The sequence below is a fragment of the Cavia porcellus genome, unplaced genomic scaffold, assembly GCF_034190915.1.
Source record: "Cavia porcellus strain 051 isolate PalLab524CR breed Dunkin Hartley unplaced genomic scaffold, mCavPor4.1 scaffold_1, whole genome shotgun sequence".
NCBI lineage: Eukaryota > Metazoa > Chordata > Mammalia > Rodentia > Caviidae > Cavia > Cavia porcellus.
The window spans coordinates 131158566-131185661 of NW_026947484.1; the positions used below are offsets into that span (position 1 = coordinate 131158566).

General features: G+C 34.1%; 1 protein-coding gene across 4 annotated transcripts; it reads right to left on the minus strand.

The window, feature by feature from the left end:
• Positions 1 to 367: 367 nt before the first annotated feature.
• Lrif1 (ligand dependent nuclear receptor interacting factor 1) lies at positions 368 to 17653 on the minus strand. 4 transcript variants are annotated; one of them, XM_063255620.1, is made up of 4 exons: positions 17214 to 17653; positions 5811 to 7296; positions 4363 to 4635; positions 368 to 3514 (listed from the first exon to the last, which is right to left on the minus strand). In XM_063255620.1, exons 1-4 carry the CDS (start codon positions 17627 to 17629, stop codon positions 3080 to 3082), a joined length of 2610 nt encoding a protein of 869 aa, XP_063111690.1. In that variant the 5' UTR covers positions 17630 to 17653; the 3' UTR covers positions 368 to 3079. The 4 variants fall into 4 exon arrangements, with proteins under 4 accessions (XP_063111690.1, XP_063111691.1, XP_063111694.1 ...); XM_063255621.1 differs by lacking the exon at positions 5811 to 7296 and having other exon boundaries at positions 17214 to 17373; XM_063255624.1 differs by lacking the exon at positions 17214 to 17653 and having other exon boundaries at positions 7097 to 7231.
• Between the last annotated feature and the right edge of the window lie 9443 nt (positions 17654 to 27096).

The window sequence follows — 27096 nt, forward strand, 5'->3', positions numbered from 1 at the left end:
AGAGAAAGAGCATTATTTTCTTTTGGATAAGTTTGAGATATTTATTGAGACATCTAACGAATTTAAAAAGGCAGCTTGCTGTACAAATGTGGAATCTAAGAGACATATTTGAAAAAAAAAAACTGCAACTTGTCAACATAGCATTTAAAGCCATGAAACTGACGAGGTCATAAAACTGAGTAGAAAGCGGAGGGAAATGAAAGCTCTGAGGAGAATAAGCTGAATTAAGGAGAAGTTTGGTTTTATGAAACCAAAAGCATATCAAAGAATAAAGGACAACTGGCTGGTGTTTATCAAAACAAAAAGAAACAAAATAAAACATCAGTGTGTTTTATAAAATGTGCTAAATGCAAATAATGAAAACGTGTTAAAGGAAAATAACCTTTATTGGGTAAAACAAAAAAATGCATAGTCCTACATTTGACAGTGTTCCTGAGAAACATAAATGCACAGTCCTACACTTGAAGTGGTTTGGAGAAATACAAATCATATTCTGGGGTCAAACCGGTGAAGCTGGCATCAATATTAGAAGAGATGAAAGTTTACTCAAAGGAATAAACTGTTGACTTTAGAAGTGCGAAACAAAATAGCATAATTAGGAAGCTTATTCTGATAACATATATACATATAAATATATATATGGAGGAATACTTTTGAAGTTCAGAAAGGATACACTTTAAAATCTTAAGTGATAAATTTTCAATGATGGGAATGTGCTACTTTAAGTTTTAGTATTTGCTATATTTTCTAATTTTCTGTAATACACATATATGACTTCTGTAATATTTATACATTTATGAAAGAAAGTATTGATTTGTGAAATCATGTTTCACTGAAAAATCATGAAGCTTGATAACTAACCTAGGGATAGAGGATAGAGTAACATGGCAATCACTGGTGACCTTGACAAGATGTGCTGCAGTGAAATTGGGGAAACAAAATGACTGAATAACTTGGCAGTGCCTTACATGTTAAACATAAAGAGTTACAGTGTGACTGAATAATTAAATTCCTTGGAATATACCCAGAAGAATTGAAAACATGTTCACACTGAAATTTATACATTAAAATTCACCAAAATATTTTAAGTACCCCAAAATGGAAACAACCCAAATGTCTGTAAGAGATGAACAAATAAAATGTCGTACAACTGGCCCACTTACTTGTTAGTTCCATAGCCAATATTGTATCAAAAATTTTGTAAAATAAATACATCTGCACTGAATACACTGTTTCCTTGTTATTATTTTCCATACAGTATAATTATCTATGCATAGTTTATACAGTATTAGGTATTATAAGTGATGAATGAATTATTAAGTTACACAGCAGGAACATATGCAAGTACTTATGTAAGTAACATATGCAAATACTATGCCATCTTATATAAGGTAATTGAACATCCATGTATTTTGGTAAACTTGGGGTAACCAATCTCCACAGACACTGAGGGATGACTGTATCAGTACAATGGAATATTATTTGGCAATAAATAATGAAATACCAATATATGCCACAACGTAACATACCTTGAAAATATTAACTACAAAAAAAAGTTACACAAGTAAATATATAATTTCATGTATACAAAATGTTCACAACACGTAATTCTATCTAAATACTGTGTTGCTTAGATGGAGAAGTGAGGAGTAAGGTGACTGCTTAATGGACATGAGCTTTGAGGATGTTGAAAATGTTCTGAAGTTAAGTATGGATAGAGGTACACCTTTGCATAAAATCACTTTACAAGGGTGAGTTTCACAGTATGTGAATATTTCCATAAAACTGGTACTAAAAAGAATCTAATTGATCGATTTGTTTCACTCTTGTTCAGTATCTTCTGCTTTACCATTTTTATTGCCATTGTATAATTCTTTTTAAATGTGTCATTTCCAGAACTTGTTCACCATTTTAATTACTTTATTCTCTTCCTCATTCTTAATCCCTATGTCCACACTAGTCTCATAACCTCTTCCAAATCAAAGATTAGCCTGACAGAAAAATGTATGATTCTATTAAAAAAAGTATACAGAGGTTAATAAGTAATAATGTAACAAGTGTTCAGATCTACTTTTCATACTATTTAACATGTACACATATGCAAAAAAAGGGAAAGAAGGAGAATGAACTGCTGCCCAGTAACATATCACTTTAAGACAATAATATATCAAACATTCAAACAGCCTGAATTCTAAATACTGTTTTGGATTTACAAAGTAACTTTGCAGAGTTATAAAATAACTATCTTTCACTCTTTAGAAATATCTCAAAATTCAAATAATGCTATTATAATACATTTTCTTTCATGAAATTAAAAGAAATGAACAATGGTGAAAAGAAGACACCATCATTTTATGGGAGACCAAAAGTACGTACACAAACTCAATCGTAAAGTTATATTTATGGCTCATTTCTTCTCTTGAGTTGCAAACTTTCAACAGTATATAGTAGCTTTATTGGAGCAACACATGAACAATTTAGCTAAAGATACAGTAACAAAAACCCTGTACAAATACCTAAACAAATACTTTAACTTACAGTTAAGACTGTAGAAAAATAAAACGTTTTTCCTTTCAAAACAGGTATCTAAACACAATGGTTCTGGTACCCTATGTGTTTTATTCACATGTCATGTGAATCAAATTTTTCTGTATTCCTTAAATTTTAAAATCAACTGATGAAAAAAAAAAAGTCTTACATTCAAAAACACTTTCAGAATGCATCTATAATCAACTTACAGGAGTCCTTCATAGTTTTGTTTTCCATGGTGTCCAAAATACCAAATGGAAAACTCCAAGAAATAATTCGTAAATTGTATGTCAATTCTGAGCAGTGCAATGCAATTTTATACTGTCCTGCTCAAAACATAAATCATTCCTTTGCCGTGTGGCCACACTGGTATTTAAGTAGCAGTCTTAGGTATGGGAGTGGGTATCAAGAACTGCAAGGTTCAATATTATCTTCAGTTTCAGAAAACCACTGGGATCATGGAATATAATATGTGGGAGTACTGTATTAATAAAAAAAGGTCTGTTTTTAAAAGTTATTTCATTGAAGTCTTTAAATATAGGACATTTTGTTATTTTTGTTGCATTTTCTTACGCATTTCTTCAAGAGCTGCTTCTTTCTCTCTCAGTACCTGTTTAAGTCTTCTTATTTTTTCATCTCGGATGGTTTCTTCCAATTCTGGTGGTGTTGCTGGGAAAATATCTTCAGTATAGTTTTTACTAAAGGAATAACTTTGTTCGAAAATTACATTTGAATTCGATGCAACTTTCTCCTGTTGTCCTTGGGAATAGTGTTTTATATTGGTTCTCTTTTCTTCTCCGGTTTTGCTGGGGCTTGGGAGAATGTTATATTGAGGTATATCTGAAGTTGGTAAAATGTTGTTAAGTGATTCAGAAGTGACATTTGCTTCCCCATTTATGACTGTATTAAAAGCACTCTCTGTTTTTCTCTTCTTTGTGTGATCCATCTTCTTAGTGGTTTTTGCTTTTCTTTTCTTACCACAACTCTATTGCAATGTGGAATAAGATTTAAAAAAGTTATTGCCATATATTTATATATAATATACTGTACTCTTAAATTTAACAAAGTTTGTACATACACATATTTAGCTATCAAGAAGAACTCAATGAAATCTCCTGAAGATAAACTATAGCATGAAAGAAACAGCTCTCACTGTGCAGTACCATGAGGTGGTACCTAATCACAGTCTCTGAGAACAATCTGCTTATTTCACTGTTTAATTTGACTGCTTAAGTCACATGTTACAAACCATACTGACCTTCTACCAAAATATAACAGTACTTGTGAAATACTTGAGAAATAAAACTGATTTTTTTCTCTTTTTCTTTGCAGTGGGTACATGTGGAAGTTTTTCAACGGGAAAAACTAAAGTTTGGAATACTAAATCATAATGACACATTCATTCATAAATATAGTAACAGCAGGTAAAGTTATTGAGATACTTCTTTCCATTACTAATGGTGATATAAGTTGCTTAAAATGGCTGAACAAATATTGCAATTTTCCAGGTTATATTTACTACTATTTTTGAATTATTTCCTTTATGTAAAGTCTCCAAAGTAGGATTAGGATAAGTAGTTAAAATATTATAGCTACTTTTTAATACAATGGAAAGAAAAAACAGTAGATGAACAATAATTTAAAATCTTAAATGGGGAGGCCCTCTTATCTGTGCATATATTGTTCTTTTAAACACAGTTTTGGTACAAGTATTTGTAAACTTGGTAACAATCATCATTAACACTAACCTCACAAGACTGAAAAGCAAATCAAGAAAATTATTACATTTATCTTTGCACTAGCTACAAAGGACACATTAAAACCTGTTATTACCTGTTTGTTTTTCTCTTCCTTCACCACAAACTCTGTCTTCCTGTATGTACCATCCGTCACCAAACTGCTAAGGTAATCAAAACCTTTTCCGCAGTCCAAATGGTCAGGAATTCGAGTAAGACAAACTCTCACATCTTTAGTGAGACCAAATATCTTTCTAAATTCAGTATCACTCTTCAAATACAACGCCTTATTAGTGCTTTCTTCAGACTCTTTCACATCCTTGCTTTCTTGAGTATGGTTCTCTAGCACTGATGCCATCTTATTCTGTATCTGGAATTAAGAAAAGAAAAGACAGACAATGCTGCTAATTACTAAAGTTATTTTTCACACTGACAACAAAGTGACTATTCAGTCTTCCATAAGAACACATGATGCTTTAAAGGTTTCTTTACTTTTACTTTACCACCCACATTGAAAACCTGAATTTAAGTGAATACAAATTAAAACATTCTTCTACAATCTCTCATTTAATTTGTTGTACAAAAAGAGTAACAGGCAGTCCATTTTCAAGCAACCAAAATGAGAATAGAATAGACACTAATGGCTAGTTAATAATAATCTACATTGCACTATTTAGATACTAGTTTCCTGGAAAAGTCATATGTCTTTTATCAATATTGTACTTATCAGAATTTACCTCCTTATGTCTCTGGAGCTCAATAAATTCTGTCCTGAAGGGGTGAAACAATAATATTACTAAGTAAACTTCTACATAAGGAAAATGTGGGTATAAGTATTTAGTAAGCATACAAACACACATAAATTCAGAACAGGAAGGTACTATGCATGTTGCTAGTGGATATGTTTAGTGGGATGAATAATTAGATTTTAAAAAGGAAAAAAATTGCCTACAAAAATTTAACAAAAGCAACAAAATGTATTCAAAGACGCTGATAAAAAAAATCCTATTTTCACTAATGACTAGAACGATTTTCTCTCCATCCAGGCTAAAAGGTATCGCTAACCATCTCCCCACTCTACATTAGTGTCTAAAAAAATAATGTCTCCTCACCAACATCACACAAAAAATAGAAAACAAAACCTCAGCCCACCTATATGCATGGTGATCTCCTTCCATACTAAAAGTAGGCCACTAAATATATACATGTATGTGTATATATATACATATATATGTGTATGTATGTATGCATACACAATTTTACTAAGTATTTGAAGTTATATTATCCTTCCCCAACTCTCTTATCCTTGTTCTGTGATTTTTGCTTAATTTTGTATTAAAGATATGCAGGCAAAATGATTTAAGAAAAAGATACTGCTTAGACTCTAAATTGTACTCAAGCATTTACTAAGATGAATGCTTTTACTTAATTATGTGTGTGATGATTAGGGGAGGAGGAAGACAGGTATCATAGACAAGTTTGAGAATTAAAAAAGGAAAAATTTCTATATAGATATATAAGAATATCCTGACATGGAAAAATTACCTTTGGTTCTTGGTCTCTGAAAACACACTGTTGTGAAGTAACAGCTGTTGCATCAATAGAGGAATTTATTTTCTCTATGCTCTGGATGATATTTCTTTTTCTTGGGGCACTCTGTTCTGTACTAAATCCATCTGGAAACAGTGGTTTTGTGAATAGAGTCTTACTCTGTTTTGGGTAGTTACTAGGTTGGTTCATATTATTTGGGTCTGTGGTAGAAAGAGATGGTTTCTCCACTTTTTTATTCTTCTCTGAACTTACATTGACCATGGAAGAAATCTGAGTATTTGAAAGTGATTTTCTCTCCATCTGGGAAGATTTACTTTTAGCTAAAACAATATTTACAACCTCTTTGGATATTTCTGTGACTGGACTTGAACTCACTATCTGTGATGTGTCTTTTCTTAGTGAAGCATCAACAGAAATAGAATTCTGGTCAGTTTGTGATGGCAGAGTATCCACTCCCTTTTTAGCCAACAGATAGACCTTCCCCTTAAACATAACCAATGCATTATCTCTTAAAGGCATATTTATAGATTGTGTCCCACTAAGTGACATACTAATAGTATTATCTCCCAAACTTTTCCCATCTACAAAACTTTTTAAAATTTTTGATGCCACATTATTTGAAGATTTAACAGGAACAAGAGATGGAGTACAAGGTTGTAGATGTTCTTGAAAAATCCATTTCACTGGAGTAGCTTGAGAATGCTGACCACCTTTTAATTGTGTCTCTGTAGCAACTTTTGCTCGAATTTGTGTGGTATTGAGTATCATTGGTTTTGGTATTTCTCTAACAGGTTTTGGGTAAATATTTTGACAGTTCTTGGTAACTACACTTTTTACTGTATTTACAGGAGCTACATAAATAACTGTTGGTATTTGGGAGGCCTCAACTGTTCCTGAGGTACTGTTGGTTGCAGCTGTAAGTATCTTTTGCTGAACTGAAGGAGGCAATGATGATGCAGGTATAGACTTCACTTCAGCATGGGCTGGAATCTGTAAATGATGCCCAGAAGGCAAAACTGGAGATTTCACAGTCATTGGAAGACTTGAGGGATTGAATACAATGTAAGATGAATCACTTTGTGTTGAGGGAGGAACAGCATATGGTTTCATGGTGGGTCCATCAAGTTTCACACCATGACTCTTAACTTTAGAAAATGAAGAAACAAAATTTTCAGTTCCCAGAGAAGTAACTCTACCTTTTTCTGCTGTATCTACTGTTCTTGTAAGAAAATAGCTTGAAGAATTGGCTGGCTGTAAAATGGGCAATTGAACTGACGTACTTGTGGAGGAGCTGGAAATCTGATTCTGAAAAGTAACTTGCACTGGTTTTCCTGTATTCCCTCTCAAAGCATCAGATATGACTGGAGATTGAACTAGTGGAACAAGATTTCCAGAAGAATTAGGAATTGGAAGTAACTGCAGAAGATTTTTTCCATCCGAGCCAATCGTCTGAACTACTTGGTACATGCAGCCTGAAACACTTAAAAGAACATTTTGAGTAAATAAATACAGCATACTCATGGTATACACATTTTATTTTGAAATTAGTATTTGCAAATATTATCTTAAATATTAAACGAATACGATTTCCTATTTTCAATGTCAAAGTGAAATATTGCAAACCAAATTTACTGAAGAAGAAATATAGTCAACTCAGGTTGAGACCTCTTCACAAAATTACACAATGAATATGAGATAGCAGTATTTATTATTTTGCTCTGTATAATATAATGGTACTAGAATAGACTCATTCCTTCTCCTTAAATTCTTTTTTCTTGTTTTTCTTTTACTGTTACTATGCAGTAATTTCACCTCTAATTATTTGATTTCTCTATTTTTAACTTCCAACTCTGTTATATCTTCTTCACACTGACAATGACTCACAAGTTCTTATTATCACTTTATTTTCCTTAAGACATCTTACGATGACATCTAGTTTGCCACATTTTTGTACTGTAGACTTAACAGTTACTCATACAAGACAACTTTCTGAGTATTGCTTATTGTTTCAGCACATTTAAGGTTTAGTGTTAAATAAGTTTTAAATACAGCAATTATTTAGTTTATCATCAATTACCTATCAGTTCATACAAGTTTACATACAATCAACACCATGGGAATTTTATGTATAATAAATACCATGGTAATTTTAGCTGAATAGTTTTTATAAAGATGACCAGAATGGACACCAGTATTTTTTGAACATAGCTAATTTTGATGCCCATGCTTATGAGTTGTTTCTTAAAACAGATTGTCATACTTCAAGAAAAGCCAACATATACTAATCCATTTGTATAATCAATGACTACAGGATTGCCTGAATATAAACATCTCAAAATATTTATACTAAAACAATCTTGCAGTTTCTGGAAAATACGTAGATCTTAAGGGACTTTAGGATTTATCATGTTTAGATAACCCCCACACATCATTTTTCATAGATTTCAAGTATCAACATAAATAATACTTTCTAAGAGATAATTCTCTGGCTAACTTAACTATCTTTGTCATTCCTTTACAATTAACCTATAATATACCAGTTAATTTGCTTCATGAGTTGTATCACAAGTTGTCACTATCAACCAGCGTTACCTACATACTTCCTTACATGCTAAATTCTTGCAACACAAACGCACAGTACATGGTTCACAAACAAATTATTGTCTTAGATGAGATGACAAAGACCAAATAAAGAAAAAACATAAAGACAAAGGTTAATTAAGACTCTTCAAAGTGGAATGGTGTGTTTTCTAACTATTAAATGTATTTTTAAAAATCTCAGTCATTAATAGCAAAATATTATATTGCCTTTTAGCAAACTAAATTTCTAAATGCAAAGAAAAGCCTAAATTCTTACTTCCAGTGCTTGAAGCAGCAAAGTCACTCTTTCATCTCCTGACTCCTGGCAAAACCAAACCAAACCAAATCAAACCAGCACACACACACACACACACCAAACAGATAAGAATTTATTCAACATTAATTCATTAAATGAAAATATACTGAGTGTTATGGTTCAGGCATCAAGCTAGATCAGAGGAAACAGGTATTAAAACTATAGCGGGTAGGCCAAATTTTGGTCTACTCTGTTATTGTGCAACCTACAAACCAAGAATGGCTGTTGTATTTTAAATGAACAAAAAAAGTCAAAATGACATTTTGTGACATGAAAACTATATCTGATTCAAATTTCAGAATCTATAAACTTAAACACTTAGTCACACTCATTTTCCAAAAAAATATTTTGTATATAGGTGCTTTTGAGCTACAACAGTAGGGTTGAAAAGTCACTGCAGATATGATTCTCAAAGCCCAATATATTTACAATCTGGCCCTTTACAGAAAATGTTTGCTACATCTTCAACTACACTCAACCTGTATTTCCTAAAAATTACTGAGTGCATAGAAATGTATAAGTGATTAACAATAAGTGAGATAAATGATGCATTTGATGTAGTACAAATATACTTGCTTCTTTTCTTGTCCTTTCTCCAAGGCCGTCAGCTGTCTTTGCTAATTCATCCTACTTGAAGAACAAAATTCTTCCTATTCTGTACTCCTTACTAATTTCTTCTACATAAATAAATTAAATAAATGATCATAAGTGGTCGTTTAATTCATTTAATTAAATGATCACTTATGTATCAATAATTTCATTATTTTTATGCATACTTTGAGATTCAGACTTATGTATCTAAATGTCCCCCGTAATACTTCCTATAAGAATCTTATGTATCTGCTTACCCAAATCCCCAAATTCTTGAACTTCTCATCTATAATAGGTGCCTGAGTCAGAGCCTGTATATTCTTCCTCAAACCCTATGTCCAATCTATCAAAAACTCTTATTCATATTACTGCTTGAGTTTCTCTTGTATTTGCCTCTAGTCCAGGCAAATATCATTTCTGACTTCATAATTAATCTTTTTACTTTCAGTCATATGTATCTCCTTTCTTTTTGGTTCATTTAGCACACTAAAATTGGTCCTTCCCTACTTAAAACATTTCAGTGAGTGTCCTTTATATTTAAAATGACAGAAGGAAAACCATTGCTCCTAGTCCAACAGAAGCCAATGGGAAAATGGGTTTTAAGAAAACTGAGCAATTCCACTAATAGTTTGTGAGATGCCAAGTGGGATGATTAAAATGTACACCAGGAATAATGGTATGGGAATCATTCCTGGCTTTAGTAAGAGTAGATTAGTGGGGAAAGAAGTATCTGGGGAGTACATATAAACATAGCAAGTGGTTAACTTTTAAGAACTTATACTATAAAGAGTAAAAGTAGGGCAAGTACAGTAACTACAGGAGAAAAAGGATCAAAGGAATCTTTCTTATTTTATTTTATTTTCAGTTTTTTGAGACAGGGTCTCACTATATGTTTTAAGCAGGCCTTGAACTCAATCTGTAGCCTCAACTGGCCTCACACTAAAGAGTGATCTTCCTGTCTAAGATTTCCAAGTGCTAGAGTTATAGGCATGTGCCAACATGCCCAATGGTCTTTTTAAAAAGACAAGATGAACCAATATGTAAATAAACACTCATGTAAGCCAGTCAAGAGAGAGAAACTGTTATTTAAGGAGCAAAAGAGATGATCAGCAAAAATGAGAAAAAAATAGGAAAGGAGAAACAAAATATAGGTGGAAGGACTGAATCTTAACGAAAGCTGAAGAAGTATCTCCTTCCACTGGGATTGGTTAGATGCATTTGCAAGTAAGCTTATAGCTCTTAATGACCTTTATTTTTCATATGAAAAGGATATGATATCATTTACCAAGAATAAGAGCAAACATACGGAGAGGTTCAATGTGAACTGAACATCTTAAACCCTCTTTATGAGAGTAAGATGGCCCCGGAAAATATTAAGAATTACCAGTGATAGTGAAACAGGTGGTGATTATAAATTTATAGGATCACCAATCTATGCTGTTATGAGATTTTCCTTCTTTCACTAGACATAAGGTAAGAAATCATACTGCAGAGTTCACCCAGAATTTGACAGCTTCAGGATCGTGCAATAAAAATTAGAAAAGAGAAACAGACATTAAGATTTCAGTAAGAACTATTGAAATAATGAAACAGAACCTAAACTAAATAAGAAGGAAATGAGAATAAAATGCTACAATGCAAAGATTAAAGGATTATTGAACAGGTAAGTTAAAGTACAGTACACAGTGAGGGCTGAAGATGTACTTCAGTAGTAGAGCATGTGCTTAGTATGTGAAAGGCTTTGGCTCAAAACCCCAGAACCTCGCGCCCCACCATCACAAATAGGGTTAATGTTTAACAAGAAAGCTTGAAACCTAGGAACTAGCATTTAGAAATCAGGATGCCTGAATCTATAATTTTGTAGGCTCAGAAATTTCATCTACTAACAAGGAGTACAAAAGTGGATGGCTGCAACAGAATGAAAAATAAGATCACTGGAGAAAGATCTTTGTACTGAAAAAAGACTAGATAACAAAAAGATTATTCATATAGATGTCTACATCCCATAAACTTAAGAAAAATGATTGCGAGTCACATGCCAAGTTCAGTGATAGGAAGTCCATGGATAGTGTTAACAAACCACAATTAAAAATTCAATAAAAAAAGAACCACTCATAATCCAGAAGTTGTCTTGAAGCCAATCTTTTGCAGTCTATTTTCTTTCCTATGATGTACCAAAACCTGTATTTCAGATTATATCCTTACAGTCAAATTTCACTTTATCTCCATTCCTACATGGTCTCAGTTGCAATCAACATTGCTGGCTAATTAACTCTTCCATCTGGAATTTTTTTTCCTGTCCATGGTTTCCATTATGTTAGTTTCTTCTCACTCTTATAATGTTCCTTTTCTTATTCATTTTCTGCATTTTAACTATTCACATGACTACTGTCTAAAGTATTTTTTGATCCTGTTTTTCTCCTTCAAGATATTCCTCCTTAGTGATGAAAACAATTTTTGTGATTTCAGCTATTTTCTTTTAGTAGCACCTTTGCAGTAAGGGCTCCTATAAGTACACACTTTTACTGTTCCCAATATTGATCAGTATTGTTCAATGTATTGTTGATGCCTTACCAAACATTTTCATTTAATATTTTACTTTAAATTCAACAAATTGAAATTATTCTATATGAAAAACTAGTGCTATACCTTACCACCCATCTACGTGGTAAACTATTTTCCAGATGATATAGATTGTAAATCACCTAGTCATCTCTGACTTATATTTGCCATCCTTTTTACTCACTTCTGATTCATTCATAACACCCTATATATGCTTACAAATGGCATAGTCAAGAAATGTAGACTGAATGGATCACCAAATCTATTCTTTTTAACAGATTTTATCCATCTTTTCACCATTGTGACATTCATCATCTAAATTAGCCCTCATTACTTTGTATCTAGCACTTTTTAATCTCACCCCTGTATTTTGTTCTGATATTTAGCCCCTCACATTGCAACTACTATGTGTCTCTGGCACACTAATATTGTTTTAATCCTATTGCTTTCTTGCTCAGTGTTTCAGTATTCTTCAGTAGTCAATTTAGTTTGAAGAGAAAACTACAAACAGTAGGTAGCCCCAACCAACCTTTAAAACAGTATCATCTACTACTTCTTTACATGAAATCTCTGCTCTAACCAGAAAGACTTTTGCTATTCTGGAGTATGCCATGCTCATTACTTAAGTATTCTTTATAATTTATTTTCCTCCAACAACATGAAATGAAGTTCAAATTCCGTCTTCTAAAAGTAGTATCTGCTAGTCACTCAAACTCATTTTCTTTCAATTTTGTAATTTCTAAAACATTCCCTTAAGTCCTGCTAATGCTAGAATTTTATAATGCCATATTATTGCTTTTCATCTGCTATATGTATTTTAAGAAATGAATTAATATTGTTTTCCTTAGTAACATTAAAACTCCTTAAGGGGAGAGAATATATCAGTGATTTTGCTATTGTTTTCAAATACCAAGCCTAATAAACCATCAAAGAATATTACTTAAAAATGGTATGGTTCTTTCCAATCACCATCTCAAGTAAACTATTATACATTTCTTTGGTTGTATATCTCCTTTAGTATTATTATGAATTTCACTTATCAGTAAAATATGCCTAACAAATCAGAAGTTTCAAAAAGCAGAATTCATTCTTTTAAATTACTTAAACCCATTATGCTGTGTGTAAAGGCATTTTTTAAATACCTTGTATTTAAACAAATCACACAAATTGCTGATACTTCACAAACTACATCAGATACTCTCTGTATTACACCCATGAAATTTTTCTGACTACTGCATACATTTTCATATCACTGGATTACCTCTTTTTTTTTCTCCCATTTTCCCTCCAAAAAGAGAAGCATTGTTTCTTCCAAGTCAATAGAGGTTTATATAATTAACATAATTCATTAATTTCATAAAGATAGGTTATTCTATCTGTATCTATATCCTTTACATCTAATACAGCAACTAATGTTTACAGACATGAATGTTAACTGAATTGAGTCCTACAAGCTATAAAAAAATTCATAGTTTCATGGCAACAAAACAGAATGAGATCTAAGCATTAATACTGCAATGCAGAATGTTACAGAGAAAAATGATATACCAGGGTGAAATTTATACTCTTTCAATCAATATACTTTTTTTCCGACCTAGAAAACATTGCCATTTAAAAGATGAACTAAAATTTTACAAAGATTTTATTTTCTTAAATATATTCTGCTGGTTAATATCAGAACTAAAACTAGAATCAAATTCTGTACCCTACCCTCTAGTTCGAACATTTAAAAAGAATCATCAACATGTAACTACCAACCAGCTGCTACTTGAACTGAGACACTGAATAGAAGGACAACTATGAGCAATGAAGAAGGGAAAGGGAAGAGAAGAAAAGGAGGATAATGGGAGTAAAAATAATGAAATTATATCATATGTCAAATGAATAACAATATGCCAAAATGAAACCCATTATTCTATGTAACTAACATACAAGGGATCTCAATTGGCCCATGTAATATGTTTATCTTATTTTCTCCTGTCAACTCTTCCACAAAACACAAATATAAAGATAATAAAATATGCACAACTAAGCATACTCAACTAGTGATGACATGTTTTTCTAACCAAACCAATCTTCCTGCTGAGGATAGTAATTTCAGCTGGACTTTCGAAAACAAAAGGTTAAGGGCATATAGATACCAACTGCTAACATGACATCCCAATTCCTATTATTTGAAAATAATCATAGGCTTTGGTTATATTTCTAAGCTAATAATTCAAAAATATCTATTTTCAGGTCTGACTGTGCAAGTTTCAGATTCAAATTTCTTTCTGATTGCTTTCTTAATGTGCAGTATTCCTCATTTCAGTTAATGAACTAATTTCGACCCTGAAAAATAGCACTGTAATTGATCCCTCTTTCTTCATAACAATTTGCTAACAAGGTCTATTTTCCATTCTTTTTATTTGACTCCAATACTTATTCCACATCAGCCTGTTCCGGCTCCCCAAATCTCTGAGAAGGCACCTCAAATAGAATAATTACTCATAAACTGAACCTCCAAATCTATACTACCACCAATTATCTAAAATACACACCTGTGTCAATTTTCAAAATCCTTTGAATAATCTCCAATAGATGAAGTCTAATATTTTTATCAAGGGAAAACAAACCCTTAAGTGCTACCTGCTTATTCTGCTCATGGTACAAAATCAAGCAAATGCCAATTGTTAGTAACGAACCACAATGTTGGCTTCATTCACTAATTCCTTCTAATTGGGCAGGTTAATTCTGAAGCCAAGTAAAGCACACCTGAGATTCTTCTTACAGCTTCCTTCCTCTTTATCCTCTCTTGCACAAAGATATAAAACATATTACATCAGAACTCCTGAGTTCCCACAGCATTATAAATTTTCTCATTGACATAGCTGGCATTCTATTCTTCACTTCCCTATTTAGTACAATCTATCATACATGTATATACGTAGATACTCAATGTCAATGCAAACGTAAATAAAAAGGTACTATCACAAATTCTACATTTTTCCTTTGCACTGACAAGGTTAAAATTGTATTTTACATTTTATGCTTATATGAATTGGATACTCCAAGCAATAAACATTCTATTATCATATTAAGGAAAACTCTTTTAGGAGCAGTTACTCAATAAAAATTCAAGTATCTATAGAAAATAAAGTTATACATCATATTATGAAGAAAAACAATTCAGAACTACAAAAGGCGATCAGAAGAGAAAATTAAATTTCCAATAAAAAGAGGTAATATTATTTACATACTTATATTTGAATGTCATACATATTATTACTAATAAAACAGACTAGAATTATTCAATAAATAAAGTATCAACTTCAGAAAGACATCTGATAAATGTTCAAACTATACGATGTAAATATTCAGTGATGCAAGAAATAAATGCATGCAAACATAATGAAGACAATTCATAAACTGGTGTGCTAATGAACTTGAAGAGTTTATGAACATTACCAAAACATAATTCAACTTGTAATGTTTTTTCAAAAATCCAAAAACAGCAAAGGATTAGAAACTTGGTAAAACTGTTCTAGTACACAATACTTTTTAAAATTTCTGGTATTGAAAAGGAATTCAGTCCTAAAATGATTTGCCTGTAAGTTATGATAAATCAGATGTCACTAAATAGGCAGATATCAGAAGACAGAGAAATTAAACATTAAAGGCTAATTCTACTTCACACCTATATATAGGGTACCATCTCTGCCTCATCCAACCTTCCAAAAATTTTAAAAAAACAACATATACACAGAAAAACTTGCTCTTTTTATGGCTTTGAAGACAAATAGTTGTTTCTGGGCAACTCTTCAATGTTTTAGCTCACCACTGTTAGTGACATTTCCTTTCATAATATTGTTCACGCTTTTAAAGAATCACCATTACATCAGACACAGCAGGAAACACTTGTAGTCTCAGGCATTAAGGACGCTGAGGCTAGAAATCACTTGAGCACAGGAGTTTGAGGTCAGGACTGGGCAATACCTTTTTTTCATACTGGGAATGGAACTCAGGATCTTGGGCTTGTTGGGCAGGTGCTATGCCACTGAGCTATATCCCTAGCCCAGACTGGGCAACACTATGAGACCAGGTACTTAAAAAAAAATTATTTCATCATAGTTTTGTTTTATTTTTGTACTGGGAATAGAACTCCGGACCTTGTGTTTGCCAGGCAGGCACTTGTGCTACTAAGCTGTATAGACGACTCTTCTTCATAGGTTCTGCACCTACTTGCAATTAAAAGAAACCAGTGTCCTGAGCTATAATATGTAGAGAATTAATCATGAGCCCTGAGCTATAATTTGCACAGATTTAAAGTTGCATTTTTATATGTAACAGCTAAATCTTAAACAGCACTGTACTTTTTTTTTCCTGCACTAAGTAATTCTCATTTTATACTCTTTCAATTCTTAAAATATGTAAATATTGGACACTGTGACATTTTGTCTCATAAATACAAATGGGCACAAAAGTGGAATAACTGCCTGATTTTCTTCAAATATGAATCTCTTTCATAACTTTTGTCAAGTTTTAATTTCCATGTTCTGTTCTTGATTTTCTTTCTGCAGGCCTATTTGCTACTCTTTTTCTCACCAAATATAATATACCCACACACCATAGGACGTACTTTTTAAAACTTTCTGCCTATACAGTCGTTCCCATTTCATCGTAATATAAGCTTTTAAAAATACTGTTTTCTAGATTTACAAGTGTCTGTAAATACTTGAATCTCACATTAAACATTGTTCCTCCATACAGACGATAGTCTCATTATACGAGCTTCAAATACACTATCTGAAATGTATGATTTTACATGTGAAATATTTCCTCTTCATACAAAGCTATTATCTGAAATCCTAAAATACTGAATTTCCTTGCTCTAAAGCAACTTCTGTTCAACGTTACATCCTCTCTCTATTAAAATACGATTATTTTCACTCATGGTCCAGCGCCCCCCCGTCCCACCCCACCCCCGGGACGAATTTGCTATTCCTGCCGACTGCGCGTGTCCTGCCTACCTGAGAGAATTTTCCAGAATGTTTTGCTCACACAAGAGCGTCGGCCATGTTGGTTTCTCTCTCCAGTGGAGCTCTACTGTCTGCCTTTGAAACTTGAGCCACTTAGTCCTGCAGAGCCAGGACAATGGCAAAAGGCATCAGGTTCTAAGGAGATTCACTTGCCCGGCAGAAAGCGCTCTCTGAGCTCCGGTTCAGCAAACACAAGTGCTCCGCACTTAAGTGACGCACTCCGGAGGGACTGAAGCCTTTCAATTTCAGACCTCAGAGAAACCCGAGGACCGGAGTCCAGCTGACAGACGGCGAGAGGCGGGTGCGTGGATATTCAAAAACAGTACTTACCAAGGCGAGGCGTTGCCTGAATTTTCCTCTGCGGGTTTCAGGAAGACCCTCTGAGGGTTACTGGACATTTTAAGAGTGGCGGGGGACAGTACATCTAGGAACGTGGGTAGTACACAGCTAGAATTCTCTCGGGGGAGAGAACCAGAGCGAGAGAATATCGGGCTGCAGCTGCCAGCAACTACGGAGTGCTGGGGCGGGCTTTCCTGAAGGGCGTATCCCCAGCCTCTGAAGAGAGGCGGCGCACTTCCGAAAGGCCGGAAGATTTGTGGAACAGACGCCGCCCTCCAAACTCTAGGGGTGCCTAGAATCGGTCCAAATCTCCGCCCCACAGAGCTACGCGACTGCTCCGCAGCCATCACTGGCGGACGCGGAGAGGTCTGGTTTTCTGGCACCGCCTCCATCAGAGCCGGCTCCATTTAGAAGACTGCGTTGGGCTCCGCCCATCGACGCCGCCAGCCAAGAGCAAAACTTTGCTGGTGGCTTCTGCCTTCGTCACGTCCGGCTCCCAAGGTGAATGGCTTGCTAACGCTCCGCCCTTATGATGCAATCCAATCACAAATCAAGTTTGTTGTTTCTTCTTCCGGATCAAGGAACTAATCATACAATTAGAGTCCCTTGATATCTATGCAAAGAAACTGCTTCCGGGGTCATTGGAAAAGTTTCTGCTTTTAAGCTCGCTTGCCTAAATTTTTCTCGCCTGCCAATGTTACAAAGACATCAGTGGGCTTTTTGAAGTCGTCCTGAGTTCCTGATGTGAGAGATTTTAGACGCTTCCTGTGGCTCGCAATTTATTGTTCCCAGTTAAAAAGAAGTGTCTTTTTTTCCCTTTTTACCTAGACTTTGCTTCTACACCCACTACACCTTCCTTCTCTACTGTGGTCATGCTTTGGTCAAATTATAAGTGTCATATAGGTGATTCATTCATTCACTCCGAGTTTTGTTTCCTATAAAAAGTTATTTTTATTACTCATGTATGAAGCCAATTGAAGGGTTATTTTAGTCTTCTTAAAACATTACTACTCATTCCCCTAACTTCTTAATGAGGTAGTACCAATTGAGGAATTCTTCTGTCCAACTATATTTGACTTTAACTACTGTTCACTGTATTAAAGGTTACTTCAATTACAAAGCACTTTATAACTATTGATTATCTTCAAGCTTCCATCTCCAACACCAAAGAAAGGACAGGGTGGTGAGCCCTTAATATTTAATTCTGTTCATCCTCCAGTCTCCAAAAGCAAACTTACTTGAAAGAATCACCCATTCTTGCTTATTAAATTTTATTCCTTACTGTTTATTATTATTATTATTTTTCAATCTGGCTTCTTAAATCCATAACCACTCTCAATAAATAAGACTCAGTATCACAATTTGAGTTACCTGAGAAGGAAACTCTTAGGATGGACTTTGGTTTGCAGCAAGCTTATTAAAGACCAGTTTCTGTGAAGGGAAGGAGAGAAGGCAAAATTTGGCAAGCATGAAATTAGAATGTGCTTCCTAGTTTAAACAAAGACATTAGCCTCACAGAAATCTAAAGTCAGAATGAAAATTCAAAGTTCATTCCAGGAGGGTGATTGAAGGAGGCTTTATACCCCATAATAATCAATTACCGCATTCAGGCTGTGATGCAAAAAGGCTTATGCACTCAGAGAGGAGAAAAATGCCATATTCAAAGAGCCTGAGCGCTGAGAATGTCTGCTGGTAGCATGTGTGGCACAGGGGCAATGAGCTTTTCATTCCTAGGAGAGTCCTGAGTTGTACATTAGGAAATCGACTGTGCTCGCTATCTGACTCAAGCAACTGCTTATTACAGTGGATGCCATTTATGATATTCAGTTATAATATTTCCAAAGCAACACTATTAATTATTTGATCTCTTGATAAGATTGGAAATATGCTTTCCTGGTTTTACCCTTACCTTTTTTCTACTTGTCTTTAGTGTCTTTGGATGTTTCATCCCTCTTTTTCTGCATAAGGGAATTTTAAAAATCTTGATCATTGATCCTATGTTTTCTTTTTTTTCAAACTGTCCTGTCTACCTGGGTGACTTCACCCATGACTGGTTTGTATTGTTTTTATGTATTGTTATATTACCAAACACACATATAATATATACTAGAAATTGTTCTAAGTTATTTCCAAATATTAACACATTTACTTATAATAACTAGTAAAACATTACACACAGATAAATAAATGACCTACAGGCAATAAAAATAGCTTTTCAGAAGTTATGAAGTTTCTAAATAATGGAGCACATTTCCAAATCTAGGTGGTCTTTCTGATGATGTTATGTATTTTACCATTATTATGCTACCATTTAACTCATAAATTTATATCCCCAATTCTTACTTCCTTTCTGAGAGGCACTGGATTTCCAAATGCATTGTTGAGATCTTTGAAATTTTAAAAGCTTCTTCTAATGAAAACATGTTCAAAATAATACATGACTTTCTCCTCCCCACAAAATAATTTTCAATTTGCAGTGTTCTATCTCCTGGAAGAAAGATGTTTGTCATGCTTGTCCTAATCCTAATCCCTGCAACTCACGCAGAGATCTGAGGTCTGATAGCATTCTTTATTGACAAGCATGAGCAGGGTATATCTTGATTTGGTAACTGACCCAAAGCTGAAGACCCTAAAAGAAAATAATGCAGCCAAATTACAAAGAATTTTCTTTATTTATATATTTTTATGATCTTTTTTGTTTGTTTTATGCTTTATGTTTTGGGTTGGTGTGTTATTATTGTTTCTTTTTTTATTTTTTCCTTTTTTATTCTCTAATGTTTTGAGGTTTGGGGAATTTTCCTTTCTTATTTTTTCTTGTGTCTTAGCTCTTTTTCTTACCTTTTTTTCCTTCTCCCTTTTGAATTTTCTACTTTAATGTTTTCATATTTTGATACTACATAATTCATTTCTTCCTTTTAAAAATCTACTTCTTGGTAGTTTTTCTTGTAGCTTTAGCTAATTTATAAATATCTTTCTATTTCTCAATAGGATCCTTTGCACTTCTTCTCTCTACCCTTTTCATATCATAGAGTTTAAAATATCAGAATTTCTTCTTGCATTCCCCAATTACCAAGCTCTATATTTAATAGTATAATTAGTATTTTGATAGTTGGCTCTGTAAAATTAGTGTTGAATTCGTTTAGTAGAAATATAAATGCTATTTTTAATATATATTAGCAATAAGTCTATACCTATACAGTCTTAATATTTATATCATAATTATGGAGTTCATCAGTAGTATTAAGACTGTTAAATAACAGGTTTTTATAGCATATTAATGTCCAATTTGTCTTGAGTAAAATAGTGCAGCTGATTCACTTGATATTAACAGGTTTGTGTAACTGTCTGTATTTCTTTGTAAACAAACATACATTTCTGACATTACCAATACAAGAGTTCATTTGGATAACTTGTTTGTTGACCTAACTACATTGGATTCTCTCAAATTAATATACAGATTGTTGCATCTTGGGGCTATTATGAAATATTATAGCTCTTAAAGCCCAAAATGAATCACAGAAAAGCAGCTAAAGAAATTTCTATACTAAGCAATGAAGTTTAGACTATAAGCATACACAAGCCTCAGTGAAAAACAAAGCAGACACTAGAAACATGAGAAAACAAGGCAACAAAATGCTTTCCAAAGCCCCAGGCACCACCAAAGTTACTCCAAGGAGTGCTGAGGAACAGATTAATAGCATCAATAAAAATGCAAACCACATATGGTGACTCAAAGCCTATAATGCCAGTATTCAGGAGACTGGAGCAGGAGGATTGTAGCACCTTAATGGCCAGACTGAGTTACGTAGGGAGATCAAGGCCAGTCTGAACTATATAGTTAGATGCTATCTCAAAAATTAAAAACAATAAAAGAAAAATGAAATATTTAATAATCAATCTAACAGCAAAGTAAAAGAAACTGTATGTTGAAAACTACAGTACACACAAAAAGAAAATTTAAGAGGATACTAGAACATGGAAACATATTAATTTGGCCTTGGATAGGCAGAAGCAAAATAGCAAAAATGATTGTCTTTCCAAAACTGTTATATAGATTTAATCTGGTCTCAAACAAGATACCAATTGTAAAATTCATTTGGAACCACAAGAGACACAGAATAGCAAAAACTATTCTGGACAGCAAAAGCAAGGCATTGGGCATTACAATCCCCAACTTGAAATTATACTACAAAGCTACCATGTTAAAAAAAAATACAGCATGGTATTGGGGAATAAAACAGACACGAGGATCAATGGAGCAGAACAAAGAAGTGCAGAAATAACTCCAAAGACACTTGGCCTCCTTATCTTTGACAAAGAGGTCAAACACCTTCACAGGAGGAAAGACAGCCTCTTCAATAAATGGTGCTGGGAACACTGGCTTTCCACATGCCAAACATTAAACCTAGATCCATATCCCTCACTGTCCCCTAAATGAAAATTGAAATGGATTCCAGATCTAAATATTAAAACAGAAACACACAATCTGTTGGGAAAAAGGTAAAATCCTTGAAGAAACAGATGTAGTCTAACACTTTATGAACAAAATGTTGGTTGCACAGCAAATATAAGAATCAACAACTTGGATCTCATTTTAATAAAATCAAAGCAAATAAAAATAAAAGCAAAAGAAACACCCTGCAGAGTAAAGAAACAACCCACAGAATGGAAAGAGGTTTTCATCAGCTATTCCTTAGACAAAAGGCCAATATCTAGAAGGTATAAATAAAAAAATCAGGTCCATAAATTTAAAGATTCAGTCCAAAAATGGGTGTTGGAAATTAATAGATACTTCTCAGGTAAAGAGACAGAAACTATTAATAAACATATGAAAAAATCACCACTGAGATTCCATCTTACTGTAAAAACAATGATAAGCCAATGAAACAATGCCAAAGCTGTGGGGAAAAAGAACCCTTTTCAATTCTTGATAGGAGTGTAAATTGGCAAAATCAATATGGAAATCAATCTAGAGATTCCTCAAAAAATAAAAGTAGGTGTTCCATTTGACTCAGTTATTTTGCTTCTAGATATCTTCCTGAAAGAGTTAAATGCATCACACCACAACATTATACATACATCCATGTATCTAGTAGTACAAATTGTGATAGTTGTGTCTTGGAAATAGCACAGATGCCCATCAATGAATGAATGGATAAAGATAATGTGTTTTTTATGTACACTAGTCTATTTTTATGTTCTAGTCTGCCATAAAGAAGGATAAACTTCAGACACGTTTAGGTAGATGGATGTACCCTGAAATGAAATGAAATAAGAAAGGCAATATCACAATATCTTTCTTATGCAAGAAGCCAAATAGGGTTAAAATGTATGATAGACATTGAGAAGAAGAAAATGTCCTAATGGAAAGGATAACAATAGAGAAGAGAAAGGAGGCAGAAAAGAAAGGGAAAAGGAAAAAGGGCTGAAAGAAGGATTGAAGGGAAGAGAGAGGAATAGGGGAAAGAGAAGTATCAAGATATATTACATGTAGCCACAAATTCCATATGATCAATGTGATCATTCTGTAAACCAACAATTCACCAATAAAATGAGTATTAAAATAATAAAGCAGGTCATGAAAACAAATGTGAAAAATAAAAAGAAATGCTGGACAAATTTACCAAAAAAATACATCATACTGAAAGTATAGGCAACAGAACAAACCAATGAGAAGGCAGAACTTCACAACTAGAAGACAATAATGTTTTTACAGATCAACCACTCTAACACAACTTGAATACAACAAAATACAGAACGTGGTTACCAGACTGGGAAGAATCTAAATGACCCGCTTCTTCCCCCTACATCAATGAGACCTGGCTACCAGCCTGGGAAGAATCCAAGTGACTGGCTTCCTCTCTCACCCACATCATGAGGAGCAGGCAGCCAGTGGAAATGCCAGGGACATAGTGAAGTCATGACTTGGGTACCCCAATAGACAGGCCAGACTAGTGTGGAAAACTGAAGCAACAGTAACAATATGAGCCAAGAGGTGGTAAACTGGTCAACCAACTTTGTGCTTGGAGACAAAGATACAAGGATAGAAGTAAATGGATAGAGTCAGTCTGTTTGTCCTTTCTTTCTGCTTCTTTTCTTTTTTCTTATATTTTATCTTTTTACATTTTATAAATATCTTAGTTATTTTTAATTGTTGTTGAGACAAAATACTGGATGCCAAAGTTAAGGAAGGAAAGGTTTATTTCTTACAGTTCTTGGGGGTTTCAGTCCATACTTAATTGGTTCCATGGCAATGTGGCATGGCATGGCAGGACAGCCCTTCATGGTTGCTGCAAACTACAAAAGTGAAAGCAAGAGTCAGACACACCTCCTTCCTTCCATCACATCATATTATCACTCCGCCCTTAGCTGGGTGGAACACTCACACCACCAATCCAAGTGCTAGACAATGAATCAATCACAAGTGCTAGATTTGGCTGTGTCTATGACTGCATGAGGCTTGGAGGAGAGCCATAGAAACACAAACCACAACATTTCACCCTTGGCCACCCAAAGACTCATGTACATTCTTTGTAGAAAAGACATTTAGCCTGTCCCCAAGAGTTGCCACAGTCCTAACAGTTTTAACATTGCTGAAAAGTCCAAGTCCCAAGTCTTCTCTGAGATCTATGCCAAACTCTTAACTGTAAGCCTCTGTACAAATGAAACAAAGTTAAACAATTCCAAAATGCAAAAACATAAGGTAAACATCACCATTCCAAAAGTTACAAACGGGAATATCAAGGATTGGAACCAAAACAAGTCTAAATACCAGCAGTACCAGCAGGGCAAATATTAAGTCCTGGAGTTTCATGTTTAGCATCTGAGACAATCTGGTTGCAAGCTGCAAAAGACTTGAGTGAGCCCATCTTCATGCCACTTTCAAGGGTTTTAATTCCCATAACTTCTCTCTTAGGCTCATTCTGCTCTATTCTTGCAGCTTTCTTTGGAATATCTACATTCCTGGTTTTTCCAAGTTTCTGGGATCTCACCTCTGACTTCACCCTTACATCTTTACATATTGCCTTCTCAGGGGCACACTGCTTGGCCTCCCAGGCCTTTTGCAATTGTGGTGGAAGCTGCCTTACTCTCATAACTTGTGCATTTTCCTTGTTCATAAAACCAGCACCACATGGATGATGCCAAAGTTCACTGTCAGCTGGAACAGTAGCCAGATTTTTCTCTCTCTTGGCTGTAGGAGTTGAGTGCCTGGATTTTTGAGCTCTCTGAATCTGATTATGAGGAAAAGTTTCTCTATGCTGCTGCTATTCTGGAACCTGGTGTGGGTGCCCCTGTTTTGCAACCTCTTATGACCTCTGTCACCACTTTAGAATGTGATGCCCTGCAGCTTTCTCCTCTGAGCAATGTCTTTCACTTTTGGCTTGAGGCTGCAAAGGTGAAGACCTGCTGCTTCCTGGGATGGCCCCAGGTCATCTTTTTTATTTCTCTGTTCCTTCTCAGCAGTTGACGTTTCAGTTCTGTCTTTATAGTTCATAGCTTTACTGGAGTTTTCTTTATGGCCAAACTCATAACCTTTTAAATTACCCTGATGGGCTCTTTGCTCGTGACTCACAATGTAAAAAAGCTAAAGACCTCCAACAATAGCCATACCACTGATTTGATATTTTATTGCCTTGAAATTTCCTTTTCCAGATTTAATCACTCCATCATTCTTTTTTTTCAAACTTTTAAAAAATTTTATTTAAAAGGAAAAAAAGAAAAAACAAAACAAACAAGACAAAACAGTGTAAGGGTACAAGTAATATAGGACTACAAAAAAAACAGTAAGAAATCACCAGTTAATAGATTACACATTCTCATCTTAGGAACAGTTGCTCAAGTCACAGGATCAAATCATACAGAGTGGACATTCAAACAGTGAGACTGCAAACAGTTGTGTTCAATGATCCAACAAAAACTCCGTAATATGGTCATCTACCCTAACACACCTAAAGACACTTGCAGTTGTATCCTTTAGAGCATTTTTCCCCTCTTTTTTTACAACAAAATTTACACATTTTGGGTTTTATTACTCCCATAGTTCTTATTACATTTTGGGAAGAAAATAAAACCAAATATGACAAAACAAAGCTGTCAGTCAAAACCATGGATAGACATAGTACATTATGTAAAAACAGAGTACAAGGTTATCAACAATGGTTACCATAATGCCACTTGCTTCCTTAAAAAGAATTGCCTATATTATTAGGTATAATTAAGTTGAACAAAACAGTAAAGAACAAGATCAATAAAACCTAAACATTGTAAACCTTACAGGACTTCAAAAGAAGATAATAGTCAAACCAGAATGGGCATCATAGTGAATCTTATTGCCTTAAAAGTAGTTGCCTATACTCTCAAACTTCATACTATCAAACAGAGAGGAACAGAGTCTAATCAGTTAAAACAAGATAATGGGAATAATACAGGAATTCAAATCAAGTTAATATGAAATCAAAAATGTTGCTATAATATATCCTATAATTTATTTTTCCCCTTAACTAATAAAAAATAATAAATAAATAAATAATTTTTAATGAATAAGGGAGAGATTGAGATAAAACAGGACATAGCAACATAACAATACAGGTCAAAGCATGACAATTTCAGCAACCTAGTGCTTCACCACCAAATAACCTGACTTACAGTAGTGTCTTTTTCCTTTAAATATTTGAATATAACTTCGTATACTATACCATCAGACATATCAAGACAATGTGAAACCATTCAAGTGGATGAAAGCATTACAGGGTATTTAGAACCAGCTAATAGAAAATGAGCAATGGTTTCTATATTATCTCTTTGCCTATAAAAACTTTTGTTTATACTATCACCTATAATAAAATCCAGTAAGATACAACATGATAAAACCAATGGAGACAGAAGAGCAACAGTTTGGTAGGGCTTAAAAACAAGATGATATTAAATCAGCACTAGCTATTATGGTGTCTTGTTTTCTTCAAATAGCTGATCATTTTATCAAAGGCAATAATATCAAGCAGCCCAGAATAAAGCCTTTCCAATTCATGAGTGAAAGCTTTACAAGACTTCAAGGCCACATAATGGGGAATAATGATTAACACATACTTTTATATATTTGAATCCTTTCTTATACTAGGGAAACTATTCGGTATTCACACATGTGAGTTTGATTTATTTCACTTATGAGTATGGCCTCAAGATGCACCCATTTATTTATAAATATCTCAATGTGATCCTTCTTTATAACTGAGTAGTACTCCATTGTATAAAAACACCACAAATTTTTTTATCCATTCCTCAGTTGATGGACACTTGGGTTGTTTCCAAGATCTGGATATTAAAAATTGTGCTGCTATAAACATAGAAGCGCATATATCACTGTGGTATGATGCTTTCAGGTCTTCTGGGAATATGCCTAGAAGTGGAATAGCTGGAACAAATGTGACTTTCAATCCCAGGTTTTGAGAAATCTCCAGACTGACCTCCACAATGGTTGTATCAGTCTACACTACACCCAAAAGTGCAGGGGAGTTCCTTTTTCCCCACAGCCTCTCCAGCATTTATTGTTGTTGGTTTTCTTGATACTGTCCATTCTTTCAGGAGTGAGATGGAATCTCAATGTGGTTTTAATTTGCCTTTCCCTAATGGCTAATGAGGATGCACATTTTTTCATGTATTATTTGTCATTTGTATTTCTTCATCTGAGAAGTGTGTATTCATTTCAGATGCCCATTTTTTGGATAGGATCTTTGAATTTTGGGGGTCTGAGTTTTTTTTTTAATTCTTTATATGTTTTAGACAAAAGTCCCTTGTCTGAGTGAGAGTTCACTAAGATCTTTTCCCAGTTTGTGGGTATTTGTTTCAGCATGCTGGAGATTTTTTTTTAAACATG